The sequence below is a fragment of the Haliaeetus albicilla genome, chromosome 11 (genome assembly GCF_947461875.1).
Source record: "Haliaeetus albicilla chromosome 11, bHalAlb1.1, whole genome shotgun sequence".
In the NCBI taxonomy this organism is placed as follows: Eukaryota; Metazoa; Chordata; class Aves; order Accipitriformes; family Accipitridae; genus Haliaeetus; species Haliaeetus albicilla.
Genome location: NC_091493.1, coordinates 24,014,773 through 24,036,453, shown reverse-complemented (window position 1 = coordinate 24,036,453; position 21,681 = coordinate 24,014,773). Strand labels below are relative to the sequence as shown.

Genomic DNA, 21,681 nt, shown 5'->3' with positions numbered 1-21,681 from the left:
TGTAAATCAGAACAGGTTCGAAACAAGCTCAGTAAGTCCTCTGAACAAACAGAGGATAGGAATGGTTACTTTCAGTAGTAGCAGTTGGGTTTTCATTAGCAAAAATCTGGTAGTGTGAAGTCTTCCACTTGCACCTGGCTACAGAGCTGAAAACCTACTAGTCAAGTATTCCAACAAGCATCGCAAAGACAAAGTCTGCCTGTGGATGTGAGCTCACAGCTGCAAGCAGCTGTCCTCCTTGGCAACCACTAGCAGACAAAAGCATCAACTTTGTGGTACTCTGCCTGGGCTGGCTCCTAATTTGGCAGCCCTGGCTATTATATTAAAAAAAAAAAAAAAAAAAAAAAGAAAAATCTTCTTTGTTGGACCTTAAGTTTGAAATGAAAAGGAACAGGCCACTTTGCCCCACTTAAATTCTGTGGGCAAAACTAAAATCAGAACATGTTTGAAAGGAACAACAACATATCACCAACTACTCTACCCCTCCATCCCTGAGCTAACTACACGACAAGTAACCTTTCCTAAATTCCAGTCAAATGAGCTGAAGCCTTCCAAGCAGGAAGTATATACGCTTTAGATGCAAAATTCCTCGAGTCTTTTCAGTTACCGACAAAGTTATTTCCTAAACTGAGAGTGGGACCTACAGAAAAGAAGAACCTCTCAGTACAAATTATATCCACTAACACTCTTCCACTTACATGACCGTTTCCTTCATCCAACACTTTATCAAAAACATATACATTTATCCTAATGCCACATAAAATATTCATGGGCACACATTTTTATAATATCTTCCCAGAGGATGGGAAAACACTTAAAGCAAAATTGTTTATTAAAATGCTTTGTGAAAAGCATGTATTGTTCAGGCCAGAGCATTCTCAGATGCTTTCTCTCTTAATAGCCCTATTAACAACTAAAGTCAACAGTTCCAAAGGATATTTACCAGCTAAGTTCAAATCTAATAATCACATTTTAGTAGCTATTCTGGGAATCCAAATCCCCAGACAACTTTGAAAATCTTACCCACAGAGTACCTTTAACATTCAATACAGGCATTTACAAATACAACCCTGGAGTACTTTCAGTAGGAGACCATCCTCACTAATGCTTCTGAAGTGTTAAGACTCTTTTTACCAACATGCCACATTTCATCTGCCACCATGCTGCAAAAGAGGTCTGTGAGCAGTTACAGTCCTGTCTTTAGAGTGATTCATTCCCTTTAATTAAATGCCCTTGAAATATTACTGCTACAAATGTCATCAGATGAGCCTTTGTTTGAAAATGAGACCAAGAAGCACAGCAACAAAAGCAGAGCTAACTTTCTCAACTCTAAGAAACACAGGAACTAAGTTTGAACTTTTTTTTTTCCAAATAATGCTCAGTTCTACAAAACTGAGATTCTTTTACATTATAACTCCAAAAATGCAGTCCTTCAAAAATGCCTTTTACAGAATTACCATCTCTTTATTCAGCTGAGAACAACCAAGGAGCATCGAAACAAAAGCAAGAACCAATAAACAAAACAACAATTAACATGGTAATTGAGCTGTTATTTAAATATTTCTCTCAGTGCAATGTCACCCCAGAATTCAGTTTCTGTCCTGGACCCTGCTTACGTAGCTGGAGTGACTGATTCATCTAATTCTGCCAGTCAAGACAAATCCGAACTTCAAAGATGTATCTTATGACAATAGGCACAGAAGTAAAACAATGTGTCAGTCTTCAGGAACTGTTGTACTCTGTGGTCAATGTACCATTAACACTAACACAATATAGGAGAAACTGTATAGGAGGAGGAAAAGGTTTCTAATGTAGAGAGATGGTGGTTCTCAAGATCAGAGTATTTGCTGTACTTGGCAATTACCTACAAGTTCTTAATTTGTATTTTAAAAGCCACATTTCTTTTTTCACAGGCCAAGAAGAACCACCAAAATATTAGGAGAGAAAAAAGCAGCTTAAACATATAAATACATGCATCAACTCCTGAGATACAGATCTAGCCTCCCAGTAACTACAAAGAGAAGTCAGCTCACCCACCATGCCTGAAACTGTTAGGACTACAACCTGTGAATTACAGGTCCATAAATTGTAAGACTTCAGCAGCATCCTCTTTAGAAGGTTCCACAAAAATGTTACAAGCATTTTAGTCCAGATTTCACAGGTTACATTCCAGCCTGTTTTGGATGTAGTTCAGGGTCATAATTTTTCTTGGGGAGTTCCAAGAATAACGGTGTTTCTTGCTACCTGGCACCTTCTCAAAGCACAGACAGCAGCTCTCACAGCCAATCTCATTTCCCCCTTGAGACACATGTATTTGCTTAGGTGATTCATGGTCATTCACAGAAAGAGGATACCCATTTCAAAATGGTTTCATAACATTTAGTTCTGCTTTCTGTTCTCTCAGGTTCCATATACTACACATAAGTGGAAAACTTTGCACTTCCAGTTTCTTGCTAATGCAAACCTAACTACTGCCACTGAAAGCAATCTTTATTATCCCCTGCTTATTCTGAGGACTTACCAAGCTTGTTTTGATTCTGTCCTGACTTTCACATGGGGGACTAAGGTATGAATACTTAAAGCACTATACACAGCCTTGACCATCAAAAGTAGATAAAATCTGCACTGGTTTAAAAAAAAATACCACTGGTTATTACTTTTAGGACTGATTATAAAACATGCAAAGAAGCTGTATTAACCTATTCCCATTACAGTTGCGCTACTCCCATTCCCATTTAAATCCCTAAACTGTGATCTTGCAAACTCGACTCTGAAAGCAACCAGCCTCAGTTTGGAGACTCCAAGACTGTTCTCAATTCTTCTAGTCAGGGCTAAGGTGTAAGTTGAGATGTATGCTTCCTGCAGAGAACAACGTGGCTGTACAGAAGTGCTTCAGTCTTTTTCAATAGGATGATTTTCTGGATGTCTCCAAGATCAGAAAAATGCATGCCAGAAGCAATCATGCCCTTGGGCAGGATGATGAGGCTCTTTCCAAACCTATCTTTTGAATGCATGAAAAGCAGATACACATGTAACTGTTCACAAGATCAACAACTCAATAGGTTGTAATGGGTGCACAGCAACTTGGGAAAAGGCAAACAAAGAAGCATTACAAGGATCTGAAATAGGCAGTGCCACAGCTAGGACATCTTTGTGGTGTGGAAGTAACTATGGCATTATTGTTTTTCTCGATTATTACATATAAATGAAACAGCTCTCAGAGTATGTAGCTTTATCAGGATGATGTTTCCTATCCAAGTCAAACACATCTGAGAAATAAGCCAGCAAGTATCTACTCTCCCCCCACCCTTAACAGTTCAGCAACAGACTAATCCACGTGGTGGTTGAAAAGCTCTAGGGGAGGCAGCAACGCTAATAGTAATTTCTCCCAGTACATAAAAGTAGAAACGTCACTTTCCTGTTTGGGCCCATTGTAACAGGTTTTTAGCATGTTGGTGTTTATTAGCTTTCTCCTCTTCAAGCAGGCAACACATTTTTGAAGGCCATAAAGGTGTTGTGAATTACGATGTCTCTATTGGGTATCTGCTTCTGAGATTTATCTTACCCTTGAAATAAAAAATTTGGTATTACCTTTCTTCAAGAATAAATAATTTTAAAACAGTTTATCTCCAAATATCAAAATTAGCTTGAGCATGCACTTGCCTATAAAACAATGTATAGAAATGAGACAAAAGGCTGTCATCAGAACAACAAAATGCTGCTTTGTCAATAGACCCTAGATCTCAATCTAAATAAAGTATTTTCTCAATTACATATGCGTGCACAAAAAATACTAACATTTTTCCAGTTGTTTTTTTCTTCAGAAAACTACGTAGCATTATATAAAGAAATCTGTCATAAATGAGATCTGCCCAAGAAACGTGTCCTCAAAAACAAGGGCTTCTACCTATGAGCACACCTCCTCAGATGAAACGGACCACTGCAGTCCATAGGACTACACATTACAGTTAGACATGCATGTTTAGAGGCATAGGCTTTTACAGCCATGGCTACAGAGTCATTAAACTGGTTATGTCAAGAAGTTGGTTTCCATTTTAATTAAAAAAAAATCATGTCTGAGCATGGGTAGGAATGAAAACTTAAATATACTCCCTCGACATAAATTGCATCCAAAGCATGTCTTCTTCATCGCTTTGCATTGCTTGTTGTACTAGGTTTTACATTCTCATTAGTTAGTTGTTTGGGGATTCAAAGATGTAAACCACTATAAAGCACAAAGTATTATTTCGTAAGATCTCTGTAGCAGGGTATTACCAACAAGTGGAAAAGCATCTAGAAAAAGGCGTTCTGAATACAAAACAGGTGCACAGCACCTACTACTAAACCAGAAGCACAAGCGGGAGCTCCTTTTAGTAATCCTCTGTCGGGATGCAGAGGCCCCTGCACTCAGGTGAACGGCACAGGCTATTTGAAAGGAGGATGCATGCTATTACAAACCTTCTCCCTGGAATTTAACTAGCAGTGAACAAGAGCTCGCCCGCAAGACAAATCAAATACTTGAGCCTCGTAGCTTTTGCAGCCCAAAAGGTGTATGTCCTTCAGAGCCGAAGGGAAAACGTGCCTGAGGTGGAAGAGAGCCAAATGACACAGCTCCTCACACAACCACTCCACCTGTTAAAAACCTCACGGCTGAGCCAAAAAGGGAAAGAGCCGGGGGAAAAAAGAGAAGAGGAAAAAAGAAAGGAAAAAGGTGCAATCAGACGCTCAGGGGGCTAAGCGCCACCATGCCCTGGCCGGGGAGAGCCCCGCTAACCCGGCTCTCCCGAGACACCCGGCGGGAAGGCCCCAAGGGCCCACAGCCCCCGGTAAGGGTTACAACACGCCCAGGGTCCCCGCGAAAGGCCGAGGCTGAGGCCGGGACCCCGCTTCCAGCGGCACCTCCGCGCCACGCGGCGTCGGAGTCGGCCACCGCCACCGCCACCGCCACCGCCACCGCCACCGCCACCGCCCCCTCCCGCCGCGCGGCGCTCCGCCCCCTCCTCCGCCCCGGGCCTTTATCGGGGCGGCTACGGCAGCTCCGCGGGCCCAAAGCCCAAAGCTCAGCGGCGTGCCCCGTGAGCGCCGCGTCCCGATTGGCGCCCGGCGGGCGGGCCGCGCTGTAAGGCGGCCGGCGATTGGCGGGCGGGAGGCCGCGTGCGGGCGCTGCCTGGCTTTGTACACACGCCGGCCCGCTCGGCCCTTTAACAATGGGCGAGGCGGGCGGCGCCGCGTGATGGCGGGGGAGCCCTCGGGACGCCGCGCCGCGCTCAGGTGCCCCGGGCCAGGCCCCGCCGCGGCCGCCAGCCGCGCCGCTGCGTAGGGTGAGTGGCGGCTTCGCCGGGGGGGAGGGGGGGGCGCCGCCGGCCCTCGTCGGGGCGCGATCGCCCTCCCCCCGGGGCCGCGGCCGCCGGGCTCCTGCGCGCCCCGCTCGCCCGGCCGTCCCCCGCGGCGGGAGGGGGCGGCTTAACGAGCCCCACTTGTGCCCCGCATGGCGGCCAGCTGGGCCGGGGGGCCGGGGGGGGCCCCGCGGCGCGGGCGGCAGCTGATCGCGTTTAACCGGGGGCGAGCGAGGAAGGGGCGAGGGTGGCGCTGCCCGTCCCGTCCCGCCCCGCCCGCGCTCAGCCAGCGCCGCTTCCTCCCCTCTGCCCAGGCCCCGGCTGCCGCGCCGCGCCGCCCCGCCGATGGAGCTGGAGGCGCAGTGGTGGACAGGACAGCTGGCTGCCGACATCCACCAAGCGCTTCGCTACAAGGTAGCCCGGCGCGGCGGCGGCGGGTCGGTCTGCGGGGGGCGGCGGGGAGCCCGGGGGGGGGTTAAGGAGGGAGGGGGGGTGGGGAGGCCGCTGCCGGCCCCGCGCCGCGGGGGGGAGCGGAGCGCTGCGCTGGCGGCCCCGGCGCCTTTGTGCGGGCTCCTGCAGTCGGAGCCGGCCCTCCGGAGGGGGAGCCGGCGCGGCGGCTTGAGGCGGGCTGGAAAGCGCCTGTGAGGCGGCCGCCGCTGGGCGGGCTCGGCGCGGCGGGGTGTTGGCGGAGCGCGGTTTTCTAAGCCTCGGGAAGCTGGGTGTCTTCCCCTCAGTCACTGCTCGGGCTGCTTGTCCTCGGTCTTGACAGTTTGTCTGACTGAGCAGGCTGCTTTCTCTCCGCGCTTTAAAAAGGCAAAGCGGTCACGGTGCGCTTGGTTCTTTTCTGCGTGTGTGTGTGCAAGCGGGTCCAGGTTTAAACTCCGCAGAAAGCATTGCGATGCTGTTGTTGCAAAGAAAACCAGCCCCCAAACCACCCAACCAAACGCTAGGTGCAGTAAGAATAGTAGAGGGTCCAGGCAATGCTGCTTTGAAGTTGCTTTGACTAACTCAAAGTTGCTCTTTGGGGCCGCTTTCATAATAAAGTAATCGGAGTAAATCAGTTTACAGTGACTGAACCTACTAAAAATGTACTTTTGCTGCCTGATAGTACTTGATGAGTGGATTACCTTTCTTGAAGGTGTGATCACTAAAGTAACTTTTTTTTTTTTTGGCACGGGCAGGGAGGAACACAAGAGAAGGAGAGGATAATTTATTTACTACCAAAGTTACCATTACTAAGTTAGTGTTGTGAAAGATGAATTCTAAAGCTTAGGAGGTATGGGTGGGGGGGGTTCTTGGTTTGTTTGCATTTTTTTTTCCACTTCAATAGCATGTTTCAGAACTTTGAATTGACCTTAAAACTTTGAAAATTTTGGGTAACTCCATTCCAACTTGATGTTATCATACTGTCCCTCTGGAAATTTAGTTGTACTCAAAATCCTGCTTACACACAGTAAGAGGCTGCACAATCTAACTCATAAATTTATTCATAATAACAGAAGACAGCACTGCTGTTCTGCTGTGTACAAGAGGAGGTACTAGCTACTAGGCAGGAGCCTGGGGAACGTTCTTTCTACTAGTCCAAATTTTGTATTCAAAACAGATCATGCCACAAATTTTTCTCATCTGTGGTGTTGGTAGGGCTTTTGTTTTGTGGGGTCCGTCCCCATCCTGTCCCCCCGCCAAATCTTGAGACCGCGTGAGGTTTATGTATGCGTAACTAAATGCCTGAGAGCACACTGTAATCAGTGTCAGTGCAACATCAATCAGATCAGATTAAGTCAGGGTTTAAACATATGCATGCAGCAAATGTTGACACAATGCACACCCCATTCCCCTTCCTAAGGTTGCTACCTTCAGCTAGCTGTTAGCACCCTTCTGAAGGCACCTGCCGGAGATCTGACACCATTGGAACATGCAAACACTTCAGTACAAAGTCTGATTGCTCAGATTGAGCTGTAGCAGGAGGGGGTTGAGTTAAGCTATTGGACTTTGCATTGAAGCAGCTGAGGAGTACTCACATACTCTTGCTGTTTCCCTGCTGGGAGATACAGACTTTGCAGTAGAGGTAATAGAACAGAAATGGTAAAAGCTAGCTAAAGTTACTCTAGCCGATTGCACAATTGAAAGATGTTAAATTTTAAATTATTATACTAACGTTGTGCAGAACCGAATTATTTCTTAGTTTTTCTGTAATACAACAAATAGATTTTGTTTAGTGAAAAGGGATGCTGAAATGATGGGAACAGAAGGAAGAGGGGAGAAATCCTTCGAAAATTCCAAGATAAATTTGAGAGTATCAGCTATATTAATCTGATACCAATTCAAACTAAATGATGGTTTTAATAAAATTACATGCTGCTGTCCATCTAGGAGCTGAAGCTGCCCTCCTACAAAGGCCAATCTCCCCAGTTACATCTGAGAAGATACTTTGCAGATCTGATTGCCATTGTGAGCAATCGGTTCAGACTCTGTCCTGCTGCACGACATCTAGCTGTGTATCTGTTGGACCTCTTTATGGATCGTTATGACATATCTATACAGCAGCTGCATGTGGTTGCTCTTTCCTGTTTACTTTTAGCAAGTAAGTATGTAGCACCTAACTTTAACTAGAGCAATATAGGTTCTACTGCCAAATACAAGGTGTGTCTTGATGGGATATAGCAGATAGGGGAAACAAAGAGGTTATAAAAGACAGGCAGATTGGTGTGTATCAGTTTGGCCCAGTTGGTAGAGCCTTTCTTTTGACTCTTGTTTTGACTTCTGTTGGCACCTGATAAAACTGAGGGGAGAAAAAACAAACTGCAATTAAAAACTAATATTTATGCTGGGAAACAAATTATTCTAAAGTGAACTTTCAGAGCTGTATTGTAGGAATAGAAAGACTGTCTTTCTGAGGACATCTCAAAATAGGTACATCCAGTGCTGGAAATGAGAAATTTGCATACCTGTGATAAAGGAAGAAATGAAATAAACCATATGTAGACTGCACTGCACCCTGCTGATGGTGCTGTGCGGTTCTGGAATACTTCGGATTTCATAAATTGCAATGTACTTCAAGCAAACTGAGGCTAACATAAATCCTGTATCATCACGTACGAAATGTAATACTGGTAAAACACATCAGTGAAGGCAGAGTAGTCTGAAGACAGAAGTAATTACAAACGCTCATTATGAACAGTGCTGCTTATGTTGACCTTGGCTAGATTCTTGTGGTGTGTATCCATCTTTCGATATTTGTGGACCCCTTTTAGATGTCCCCAAAGAAATATGGATGTAGTTTGCTGGGATAGCTGCTGGCACTTGTTCTTAAACCAAAAGATTTAGAGAAACAGGTCAGTTTCTGCGGATCTGTTTCTCTGAATCTATTTTCATTTTCTCAAATAACGTATATCACATTGTAGCTCTAGGCCCTCTTCTCAAGAAAACCAGAGCGCTGAGGTTTTGGCTATTTTTGGTGTACTGCTTCCTTTCATTGAATCCCCTGTCTCCACCAATACAGCTATTCAGCAGAACAGTTAAACAAGAAAAGGGTTATTTCAGATTCTTCTGGGGGTAAATTTTGACTGGATGCCACCAGCCAGCAATCTTCTCTTGGCAAAGGATGAGGTGCTGAGTATGAAAACCTTGCCTCAGAAACCAGTGTAATCCATTTAGGAAAATGGATTGGCTTTGAACTAATGCCAGATTTTCAAATTAAATTCATGTTCTGAAGAGAATTATAATTTTTTTTAATTTTTTTTTTTAAATCACCTCTGCCATCTTTCATGACAAGCTGCAAGTAGAGCTCCAAAAGCCTGGTGTACTTGCTCTTGTGAGAAGCAGTGTATGAATTGGTTCAGAGAGCACAAACCAAAATGCTATTTTAAACTTTTGCCCTGTGTGGCTTAAACAAGCAGTTTAATCAGTGGTGCAATAAGTTGAACAAGTCACACTGTGATATATCTGATAAGGTTATAGAAGTAATAAGAGAAATTATGTGACTCCTGAAGCTTTTATTTCTGTAACAGCTAGAGTATGGGAAACAAAAACTAACAGACTGGGACTGGGGTTGGATTAAGTCCTGCATGAGTACCTCCACTGTTGAAAAAAGCAAATGTTCAGTACTGCAAAAGTCCCTAAAGTGTGCATTTACAACATATTGTGTAGCACTGAATAGAGAGTGTAAGGTGGAAAGAATTTGCAATGAAATTGAAATAGCACAACCATATGGCAAACTGCATGGAAACGTGACGCTTGTTTCTCTTATTAATGGGTTTTCTACATACACAATTTTTCTTCAGGCTAAAAACATACAGGCCTGACAAGTTAAAGTCCAAGGAAAGCTGAAGCTACTAGCGGTGTTAAAAGTTGAAGCAGTATATATGGCAGTGTGTGTTTTCAGATGCACAATGCTGAAATCTACTTGTTTGAACTGCTGCGGCAGCTTACCAGCTATCAAATCTAAAACCATACCTACCATAACAGACATTAAGAGCAGCCATGTTGGCTAGAGCTCTAGCTATAGTCTACAGAGTTTTAGAAACAAAAAGGGTGTGTGGGGGTGAGAGGGTGATTAAAGCCAAATGCTGTGGTGTTGTGTATGCCAAGTCACATCACAGTGGTATTTCAATGATGATGGGGACACATTATACAAAAATCTGGTGACAAAAACTTGCACATACAGGGCCAGTGATGTCCTAATACAGCTTCTGCTCTTGGTAACCAGCTTCTCTGTGCCGGGGCAGGAAAACCAAAAGGAAACATGGCACTGCACAATATCCTACACAGTGTTTGACATTATCTGCTGAAATTTAGCCCTTTATAGTACATACCCCTTTTTGTCTCTGATGATATCTTTGATTTGAGCTTTGCATCTGCAGGAAAGTCTCGAGCTTGTTTGACATAGTAGAATTGAAATATGACCAACACAGACATTAGATACAATCTGTTTTATAGTTCACTCGTGCTGAACCTTTTTTTCCCTCCTCTTTCTGTTCACCTGAAGGTAAATTTGAAGAAAAGGAAGACAGTGTTCCCAAACTTGAACAGTTGAACAGCTTGGGTTGTATGACTAACATGAATTTGGTACTAACAAAACAGAATTTGCTTCATATGGAGTTGTTGTTGCTAGAAACATTTCAGTGGAATTTGTGCCTCCCAACTGCTGCTCATTTCATCGACTATTATCTTTCTATTGCTGTCCATGAGACTGATCTTCATGACGGCTGGCCAATGGTTTGCTTAGAGAAGACTAAGTTATATATGGCAAAATATGCTGATTACTTTCTGGAAGTATCACTGCAAGGTGAGTCACATATTTCAGGTAATGAGTCCTTTGTTGTCTTGACAGACAATGTCCAACTGAAATGAATCTTTTTCTTATTTCTTCTTTCTAGATCATGCATTTTTAAATTATGCCCCTTCTTTAGTTGCTACTGCATGTGTAGCTTCTTCAAGGATTATCTTGCGTCTCTCACCAACATGGCCTACCCGACTGCATCATCTTACTGCATACTCCTGGGATTTCCTAGCACCATGTATTGAGCGACTACTAATGTAAGTTAGCAGCAGCAGCTTTTTTTAAAGCCCATTTCTGCATCTGTTGGTACGCTTAATTGCTGTTAGTAGTGAAAGTAAATTTCTTTTAGAATTTCCATTTTTCTATTCTAAAAATACCTAGGTATTAGGTAATGTTAGGTAGTAACTGTTTTGTTCTTTCCAAAAAAAAAAAAGCCTTATAAGATGTAACCTCTTTCCTGTTCCTTCAACAAACAAACCTCAGCCTTGCGTTTCCACTGAATATCTTCTGGCATGCTTTGAGAATCTGTTAAATAGCTTATTCCCAATCTCTGTAGTCAGCTTAGAGAGCAAGAGATAGTGAAGAGTATTGAAGGCATAGGAGCTCCTACTTACTCTGAAGACTGTATGCCTTGGAATTTCAAGGGATGCTCCAAACAGATTATGGATCAAGCATGCAGACTGTTTGAGTGGCCAACTTTGGGGGGAAGGAAGTGACCAGGAGGTTGTATCTATTTTTGCTGTATCCATTTTTGCACTACAGTGGAGGGATACAGCTGACACGAGATAAAAATGCCAACAAATGCCACGTGAACCTCTGCTGGGATGGGATGTTACACAAGCAGTTCTTTTATTCTGAACCTTAAGATCAAAACCTATGCCCACCATAACTGCTTTCCTCCTACAGAAGTTTGCTCTTGCCCAGATCTAACTGCAGTTGTGCTGTGCAGAAGCACGGGAACAGCTGTATCTGGAAGAATGACATCTTGACATCTTCCTTATAAGTGTGACATTATTACCCCTGATGGCGTCTCTTGGCTTCACTAATGTGTGTAATGAAAGGAGTAGTATCTAAAGCATGCAAGTGCTGTTGCAAAAGTGTTTTCACTATTGCTTTGGAAAACTGGTGGGGGCAGGACACATGACACGAAGCCTTTCAGTCATCTTTGCAGTGCCCCATAAAAAGTTAGCAATCTTTGAAGAAAAACTGGTGAGGGCTTGAACCCCAATAAAGAGATCTGCCCTGTATAGGCAGTACCAAAAAAATTGGATGATTTTTAGCCCTGACTGAAGTGTGTAGGTGGCACCTGCTTAACCTCAGCATACAAGCAAGAAGAAGAGTATGTCTAAATACATTTCAGTCAGGTGTAAATCAAAGGGAATTCAGGTGAGCTAAACTGTCTAATTTAAGTAGCGGGTGGGATAGAAAAAAGGTGAGATGAAGGAAAAAAAAAAATGCATTTCCACTCCCCAGAACAGGATCCAATATCAATATACATATGATCTTCAAGTACTGTAATGTAGATCTTTAAAAACCCTCTGATATCATGTCTTTAAAAACCCTATACTCTGTTACCCCATTTAAATGAGATAGCAGCAGCAAGTAAGTTTAAATTTCAGGTTCTGGTAATCTGGCACTTGATTGCAGTATACTAGCAGACTTTATTGCACTGGTAATTTTAGATACTGCTGTATTATTTGTATTGTACTTGGCTTTCATCTGCATTTGGTATTGCTATGCAATGAAGTGAAATGTTGAAAAGAAACTGTATCCTAAAGAAACAAATTTTAAAACCTTAGATGATTTTAAAAGGTAGGCTAAAACTTTCTCTCTCTTTTTTTTTTTTTTTTTTTTTTTAAAAAAGCTTTGGAAGCTTTCAGATAATTGCACCATTTTTTAGAGTGCTCTTAAAAGTTAACCCAAAAGAGTTTAAATTATTTCAACATCTATTTTCATGTACTCTATCTTCTCAATTTGTTTTTAGTGCGCATGATAATGATGTGAAGGAAGCAAACAAGCAAAAAGGACAACATACTCAGTCTGCCCAACATACTGTATTTCAGACCCCAGCTCCAACTCCCCAGCAGGCTAATGCTCAACAGCACATACCACAGTATCTCCAAGCCCATCAATCTTCATTACAGTATCACCATCAGACATCACAGCAGCAAAACTGTCAACAGATATTATCATCTAATCATACAGCATCTTACCCACCTCAGACTTGCCCTGCTGCCTTACAGTCTAGTGTTCAGGCTCGAGGCCATGTACAGACTGGTGCTGCAATGTCACTAGCTGTTCCGCTAGAAGTGAAGCCATGTGTAAGCGTCTCCTACAACCGGAGTTACCAAGTGAATGGACGATATTCCTGTATTACTCCCTGCTTTGAGAGGTGATAAGTACAAAATCGTTTTGTGCTTGCTTGTTTGGAGTGGGAAGTTGTGTTGAGGGGATTTGTTTTGTTTTTTTGTTAAACCTCAAATAAGTTTGAGGGCAACAAATTGAATAAAGAAAGTGTCTTTCCAGAAAAAAGCAACTGGATTGGCAACCAGTACCGTAGCTCAAATACAGACTGCAAAAAATAAGCACACAGAACACCCTTTAAAAAGAATGTGTATACCTGGGGGTAATAGGTTCTTAATCTGGTACTCAGAATACCTTGTGCTTCTAACGCACATCTTTGAAATACTAGTCGAAAGAAAAATAGCTGTGGACTAACTACAGACTTACCTTTTAATGAAGGAGATATGCAGTATTATTTTGAAGACATTTATGTCATACCACCATACAGTATTAACACTTATTTTAAATTTACTGAAACTTAAGAATCCATTGAATGCCAGACTTCTCCAGATACATGGGGACCACAGGAAGAAACAGATCTCATCTGGCTAACTCCATACTCTTGCCCCTTTTTCAGCACTTGTGTTGGATATTTGCTTTAGGCTAAGGCATTTGAGTTAACTGGTATTTTGGCTAGTTTTTATGTTTTGTACCTCACAGGATAGACACTATGTTTTTACTTCTTTTCTCCTTCCTATCTTTTTTATGTTTAAAGTAACTCTTTCATACTAACTCAGGGAAATTTCTACTCATTACTCTGTGCTGCTGGTTTGTACACTTAATTGGGTATAACTTGAGGGAGGAAGGTAGAGAAGGAAGAGACTAGCAAGTGGAGTGGCTTTTCTTCAGGGCATCCATATGCAGAGTACCAAAGGGATATGTTGGTGTTCACAGAATGTAGATGTGAACTACTGCCCAGCACTGTGGTATGCAGTAATTGAAGAAAAGAGAAAGTTTCAGCTTTCAGAACTTGTACTGTACCAGAACTACTACAGTGGCTGCAATTCCTCTGTGTACACACACAAACACACATGTATTAAACAACAGAAAGCATCCTCCAATTGTACTGACAGTATCACTCATACAAAAAGTACAGTTAAATGCTTATAGAAATCCAGTTCTGTCAGGCTTATAGTGGAGGGAAATTCTCAGGTAATAGTGGGGCAACTTTTTCTTCTACTGTTTGGGTATTCCAGAAGAAAATGCAGAGATTTACTCTTCTAAATGGGTGGATCAAAAATATATTGCAGAGTGAGCTGCTTTATCACAATTAAGGTGCTAATTACATAACTTTATGGAATTACACTATCTCCTGTGGAGTGGATAATCTGAGGGTAGAAAGCTTCACTCATCCAACTCTTGGATGAAAATGGTGGTAGAGATATTAATGGAGGTTGTTTGTTTTTTTTTTTAATACAAGATACCTGACTTTCTCCTGTGGTAGAATATGGGAGGAAGAGGTATGGATGACAGGATTCTTACTACTTTAAAATATCTTTATAGTATGTGAGCTTAAGGCATTTTTGGTTATTTGTTCTTTTGCCACCTTCTTCTCCTGTCTTAGTGACAGCACTTAAAATTGTATACCATCTAATGACACTGAAGTATTGTGAATCTTACAGAGACTGTTTTGAAAGCAGGGGCAATTAAGATACAGTATCAATATTAAGGTGAAGGCTTTATCATAGGAGAGGGGACCTTACCATAATATTCAGAATGGAGGGAGGACAGCTGTGTTCATTCTTTTTGGGGCTCAATGATAACATGCTACAAAAACCTGTTTATTGTTGAGGAGAAGAAATCCTGTTTCTCTTGGTTTGGTTTGGTTTTTTTGGTTTTTTTTTCATAAATCCCAATTTTTTTTGTGGGCTTTTGTAGCATACATGTGCAAGTCAAGAGGGGTAGGAGCGTGAATGAAAGAGACGACCCTCTCTGCTTTATGCTAGAGAATCGGGCATAGTGTGGTCAACTCTTAAGTGCAAGTTGGTTTGGTTTTGGTTTTTTTTTCCTCTCCTCTCTTTATCTCTTAATGAATATTTCCCCATGTCTGAGAGCAGTGTTAAGTAGAGACTTTCCACCTCATAAGATGCCATGCTTTTTATTCAGCATTGTTACTCATTTAAGAGGGAAGTGGACTTCTTTCTGCTGGTTTCATTTTGTTGCAATGCTATATCCAAGTCCTCAGTGCTCTAACTACCTCTGATGCTATGAATGTACAGTCTTGTAATAGACCATGACTTGAAATAACAGCAGATGCCTGTAGCATTTTTTTCTGTAAAATCTTTAAATCAGCTAACTTGTCATCTTTATTTGTGACACAGCAGTATAGGCTCTTCTTTTTGGGGGTATTAGTAAATTTATCCCATAGGCATTTGATATATAAAAATTTAACTAATACTTAACACTGGAACTATAATGGGCGGGGGGCTTGTTCAGTTAGTTAATACTGCAAATTTACATTTAATAGGGTATTTTTTATTTCACAATTTTAAGAGATCAACTGTAAAAAGATCCACTACATGCTGTTTGTTTTTAATTTATTACTTAGTCTGAGTTTTTTCTGACACTACAGCTGCATAATGACTACAAAGAAAATGTACACTGAACAGTTTCAATATATTATTTAAAAGGGCTTTACCAGTGTACATTAAAAATACACTGTTCTTACTATTAGAACCAAAATGTGTTTTTTTATGGCATAAATGAGAATGGTGCTCCTAAATGCAAAATGTCCAAACCAATGGAATCTTTGTGAGTGCTATGCATTCAACTTATTTTTAAAAATAAAACTAGTTTTGAGTAAGAAGGCTCCAGTGTGTATTATGCTTCTGTGTGTGTGGGTTTTTTAAATACATAAATGGACCCTAATCTGTCTTACATTGTCCCTGTGTATGGGCTGAAGATGTAAGGACTTCTTTCTCCCCACCCTTTCTGTGACACTATAATAAGCTTCAGGAACACTCTAACTTCACAATTAAAGAAAAAAAAAGGGAAGGAAATCATGCAGGAAGGGGCTTTAAAACTAATTGCACCCACAGCAAATACTGAACATTGTACACTTCAACAATGTGTCTAGTGCACAGCTGTAACAAAGAAATCAAGAACAAAAGAACTGTAGTAGTTCAAGAGCAGGGGTTGAATCCATTTTGTTCTCATTTAAAAAAAAAAAAGCAATACTGGTCATCTCATACTTCTAATACTAGAACTCATTTAGGAGAAGATGTGGCAATAGCCTTTTCTCAAGAGGTTATTTACAATAGCTGTGAAGGCTCAGTAATGCCAAAGGCAGCAAAAAATCATGTGATGCATCCTAGCAGAAATATTTTTGGATGCTTACAATTTCTGATGACTGTTCCTTACTAAAGAAATTCTAGTTCTTCCTAATAATGTGCACATGTTACATTTGTAACAAGGCTAGGTGATTATGGCTAAAGCTTCAAAAATTAAGGAGGTTGCATAGAATTTAATTCCTCTGAAGTTAGAAAATGAAATTTTGAGGTCTCTGTTAGCTTGCACCCATCCATTTAGGAATAAACCCTTCTAGAGGGCCTAAAGACAAGAGAGCAAGCTCTACTCTGTCCCACTAAGGAACAAGGGCAGTGCTCCAGGATGATGGTAGCATGCATATTACATGGATACTTTGATCTGGAAAGTTTTGTCCTCACCCTTAGGGCAGGAAAAGTCAAATCTGTCTAGACTGTCTCCTTGAAATCTCAAATTTTTTTACTGTAATTACAAAATAGGAACTACTGATGATCTTTGTGAGTCTCTTAACAACTACAAGCACTGCCAGCTACTTTTCAGTATTTCAGTAGAAGTCTCAACTTCAGATTTTAAATTGCTAGACTGAAGCTTTTTGTGTTTGTACATAACAAGAAAAGCTTTATCTCTGCTTCCCATGACCCAGGTTCACTATCTACGTTAAATGTGAGGATATTTATATTCTTCCAGCATTGCAAATTTAGCTTAAAAGATGAAATTTCAAGTTCACATTTCAATGACTGGCCCATCACCAGAAGATTTTTTGCAACTCTAATACTGCTGTTAAGAGACTTTTATTCCTGTGAACGTTCAGTATGTAGAGCTAATAAATTATTAAAGGAGGATGCTACATTACTTTTTGGCTTATATATTCTTGAGTAGGTAAGGCCTTATCTGACTGAACAGAAGTGCCCAGTTAGTCTTACTTTATTACAAGGTTGTCAACAGCAATTTTTTAAAACACCAAGTAAAGTAGCACTAACAAAATATACAGTTACTTTTAGTCCCCATAACAATGGTATTTTAGATATGGCACAAGCATGTACATTTGTGAAGTTTACATTATACATTTTGCTCTTTCCCTGTAATTAAAGTTATAGAAATTTATTACATAACATTTATTAAACAAGACATGCATTCTGACAAAGAAAAGCATTTGCTACTAAAGACTCAAAAAAACCCCCACCTTATAACTGAATAATTAAAGAGTAACTATATAGAAAGTAGCTCCAGGTTTTAAAAATTCTCAGTGCATCCAAGGCTGTGGGCTTCTGCTGCCAGTCCTACCAGGAAAAGAAGGGAGACTTAAGGAAGACTTACAGGTGTTACAACGGCAAACCTGAGATTTAGTATATAATGTTCATATTCATCAGCACAAGTCAGTTAAACTATCATACCTATTAGCTGGTATATGCATGCTTAAACTGTTTAGAAATACAACTTGCTTTTCTCTGAACATTTGAATTTACTCTCCTGAAAGAGCCAGATAAAAGACCACTTCCATAGAACAACCTATTAAAGCTCTCAAAGTACGCTTTTTCCATATTCTATGAATCATTTAAACAACCAATCTAAGGCTATATATTCTGTAGGAATTTTTTCACACTAATCGGTTGTTAATACCAGGAGATTTACAGCCATTAGAATGCCAATTTATAGTTTATTCCACAGATAACATATAGTTAGAATCTTCCTATAACATAACACACTGGCTTATTTCTTGTGGTACTAAAAAGATGTGTTATGGTCTTGCTACACTTTGCAACCAAAAAACTTCACTTCCTACTTTTCATTCCTTATCTACATGATTGTTGTAGGACCCTTCCAACTGAAATATTCTAGTCTATTATCTTATTCCATGAGAGATAAGCAACAGTAACTTTGTTTTAAACATAATTTAACTAAAGGATACTTACTCATGATTGATCAGAGAAACTAAGGAGACCCACAAAAAGAAAATATTATTTGGATATGAATGAAAATACACATCAAGAAAAAATTATTTGCTGGGAATTTCTGAAAAATGAGTGCCAGTTTGATACACAGCTTCAATTACTAACTGCAAATGCATGCATGGCATCTGGATAAGGTATGAGATAACTGGGGGCAGAGGGGGGAGTATTACAGCTGTAACTGCAACTTGGAAGGATTATTTAAGAGAAAGAAAAATTGTGTCTTTATCAATAACCACTCTGCAGTTAAAACGTTCTACTATATAAAAGAAGCTTTACTATATGTGCAATGCTTGTAGTTTAAATGAAGTTTTAAAATTACGTTTTATGGACTCAATCGTTTACCTGGTAACCAAGCTCTTACTTGGCAAGAATTCTTTTCTCCTTAAACACCTTTTTCTATGCATCTTCAGGTATCCAGGTATCTTTATCATATTTAAGAAAACAAAGAGAGAGATGTAAAGCATTACTTAGAAATTTTCAGAAAATTAAAACAATTAAGTAGAAGTTACTGAAAACTATTGTATGTGTATTGGCACATTGGCACAGTTACACTACAGATGTTCGAATACTAGAGCCCATCAGACTGGGTACTTTTAAGACTTACCCTCCTTTCAGTTTGACCTACAGATTTATTAATGGGACTTCACAGCAGAAGAGAAGGGCAGATTCAGAATCTGCCTATTTCATCACAACGTTGTGAAAGATTTTGCAAAATGGTGTTCTGCTTTACCCTTTTCTACAGAGGTCAACTCTATGCACATTTGCATTCCAACCACCTATCAGCTATGTTACGTAGAGTTTTCTAGTTGTTTTTTGTTTTTAAAACACTGACAACAGTAATGTTTTGCCAAGCATTGCAGTACGTTTAGATGCATTGATTTTGCAGGATGGTAAATGGCACTCCAGATGGCATCACTGCAGAGCTCCAGAGATGGAGAAATTCTTCTGAAATGCCACCAAGACTGAGTTTCCAGGGAAAGTGTCTGTATTTTGGAGAGCAGTTCTATGCTTCTGGCCTTGCATCGTATCTCAGTGTTTGTATCTTATCTTAGTGCTTGTCCACTGTGGCGCAATAAGGACAATCTCCAAGGATTTGGATATTCCATACTCTTCTAGCAGAGATTATGAATACCTAGAAGGCTATCTTCATTGACAGATGGAGTGGCTGTGTAGCCATGCATCCAAAAGACTGTTGAATGACAGATGTGAAAATAGGATAAGATCCTACTGGGGAACAGGTTCTTTACTAGTAGAAAAGTTCCTATCAGCCTTCTATACCCAGGTTCAGATTATGTGCTCTAAAGGGATCCTCCCTCAACACAGAGATGGTTCTAAATTTGTTTTGAAAATTTCTTGTAAAGTCTCCTAAGACTTAGGAGAACGAGTTGATAAAAAGTTAGCAAGCATGCAGGACTACACCTAGGAGAGACCACAAAAGCTAAGATACATCAAGAATTTTTTCTACTTCCTCAATCAACTAGACTGTGAGAACACAAAAGTAGCTTGGAAGCACTTCCATCACCACTTTCTCTTGGAGAATGCTGCCTGTTTTGTTTGTTTCCATAAGCCATTCCCTGTTTATATTTATGTTAGTACATGCACTGTTTTATATTTCACAGGAAACCATTCCATCTCCCTGCTGATTTAACTCCACATTCTTACATTCTCCCTGTTGACAAAGCAGTTAACATTCTGGGGAGGGATAAAAACGTATCGAACTGCTTGTAACATATCATACAGCCCCATTAAGAGATTCCAAAAGAATTTTTCCAGAGTTAGTACAAATGCCATTTTTTTTCTCCTCTATCAACACAAAACAGGTATCAGCAATGATGTACTCTTCCAGCAGAAAAGAAAGTAAAAAGGCTATTTAGCTTTCTTACATATTTGCAGTAAGACTATAAAACATAGATTTAAAGCAGCACTTTCTTCTGCAACCTTTTACAAATTGTTCTCTTTCCTTTGAAAAAGGTGCAGGACAACTTTGAATAGATCAAAGTCTTTCATATGTCAAAAGGATAATTACAGCACAAATTACAGCTGTCTCATAAATACTACTGTATGTTGAAAAAACAGGATTAAAGGCATCAACTTCCATTAGTATTTAATTTTACCTCACATACCACTGCAGTGACTGCACTGACAAACTGAAAAAATTCTATTGCTTAAAGAAGAATCTAGTATAAGCAAACAGCAGAGAGGTGCAAAATAATAGGACAGATGGGCTAAAATTGGTGTTCTTATTCATCTCTCCGTCATTTAAAAAAAAAAAACAAACACAAGAAACATTTAGTGGAACTGAAAGGCAATGTATTTAAATACAAAATTAACTACAACAAATTATCACAGCTTTCAATGAGGGCAAGAGCTTAGCAGGATTTTCAAGAGATTAAGCATTTACGTAGCTAATGAAATCATTCAGGATTTAAGCCAAATACTAATGGAGCTAAGGAAGAAATATCTCTTAATGCAAGTTAGTCAATAAGTGTCTATGACAGGATTTCTTGCACCTTCCACTTAGCGGATGTGACTAAATGTAGAAAGCAGATGACCTTCCTAGACTTGATACAGTAAAGCAGTTACTTTTCAATAAAATTTTATGGTATAATAGATGTATATTTGATTCTGCTAAGCACTTCATATGCTGTATGCTTTTCTTAGGCACAGAAGTAAAAATGTGCAAACATTTATTGCATTGAAGATTTGCTTCTAAAACAGACATTCCCAAAAGCACCCATGCTTTTTTCCCAAATATATAGAAAACATTTACACAAGAGTACTGCATGTTGTTCTTACTTCCTACAGCCAAACTGATGGAATACTATATGCAAAAGTATAAGGAATAAACTGTTTACCAGAAATTCTGTCCCCTCTCTGTAATACTGTTTCTCTCCTAGATACAAAAACTGTGTGTTTTTAAGAGAATCCCTTTCTTCCTCTGCCCCACACACTTCCTCTAGAGCTCTTTGAGGAAACAGTTGCCAGGGTTTGCATAATTCAGTTTGAAAACTCTCCTGGAACTGATTATTATATGCTTATTTCCATACACAGGTTTGACTATCACAGCAAATCATATAGTCTGTATTTAGCTAGCAATTAAAGATTTTACTTTTTTCCTCTGTAAAGCAAATAATTATTCTGCAAGGATTTAAATGAACTTAAAGCAGATTGTTTCAGTAATCTCCCACCTCATTTACATTCATTATTTATTATGCAATTTTTACTTCTGATGTCTTCTAAATATCATTTCATCCAGTGTGTTTGATCCATAAGGTCTTAAAGATACAAGTCAAGAAAAAAGGAACTACAAAAATTAAAATATATGTAAATTGAGTATGCATGTAATAAATAGTAGTGAATGAATGACAATCCTCATTATTTAAAACACATCTATAGGAATTATGATAAAAATTACACTCTACTGGATTAGCTTCCATAGCCACTAACCAGCAAGTTATCAATTACAGTGTTAAATTGTGAGTCAAAGACTAATTTCACAAATTCT

At 40.3% G+C, this 21,681-nt stretch overlaps 1 protein-coding gene and 1 long non-coding RNA gene across 3 annotated transcripts in view; one reads left to right on the top strand and one right to left on the bottom strand.

The window, feature by feature from the left end:
• Nucleotides 1–5,135: 5,135 nt before the first annotated feature.
• CCNJ (cyclin J) lies at nucleotides 5,136–15,766 on the top strand. 2 transcript variants are annotated; one of them, XM_069796677.1, is made up of 6 exons: nucleotides 5,136–5,316; nucleotides 5,651–5,750; nucleotides 7,710–7,920; nucleotides 10,324–10,623; nucleotides 10,715–10,874; nucleotides 12,602–15,766. In XM_069796677.1, the coding sequence occupies exons 1-6, from the start codon at nucleotides 5,234–5,236 to the stop codon at nucleotides 13,011–13,013; spliced, it is 1,266 nt and encodes a 421-aa protein (XP_069652778.1). In that variant the 5' UTR covers nucleotides 5,136–5,233; the 3' UTR covers nucleotides 13,014–15,766. The 2 variants fall into 2 exon arrangements, with proteins under 2 accessions (XP_069652778.1, XP_069652779.1); XM_069796678.1 differs by having other exon boundaries at nucleotides 5,136–5,321.
• LOC138687738 (uncharacterized) overlaps nucleotides 14,931–21,681 on the bottom strand; it is a 28,341-nt gene continuing 21,590 nt past the window's right edge. Inside the window, exons 2-3 of the long non-coding RNA XR_011326875.1 lie at nucleotides 18,519–18,598; nucleotides 14,931–17,504 (exon numbers count right to left, since the gene is read on the bottom strand). This is a non-coding gene — a long non-coding RNA (uncharacterized lncRNA). The remainder of the gene's footprint in view (nucleotides 17,505–18,518; nucleotides 18,599–21,681) is intronic.

Bases quoted from the DNA above. Each gene is read 5' to 3' on its own strand.
- CCNJ (XM_069796677.1), top strand. From the start codon at position 5,234: ATGGCGGGGGAGCCCTCGGGACGCCGCGCCGCGCTCAGGTGCCCCGGG. The intron at 7,921-10,323 runs GTAAGTATGTAG...GTTCACCTGAAG, and splicing joins TTCCTGTTTACTTTTAGCAA to GTAAATTTGAAGAAAAGGAA. The intron at 10,624-10,714 runs GTGAGTCACATA...TCTTCTTTCTAG, and splicing joins TCTGGAAGTATCACTGCAAG to ATCATGCATTTTTAAATTAT.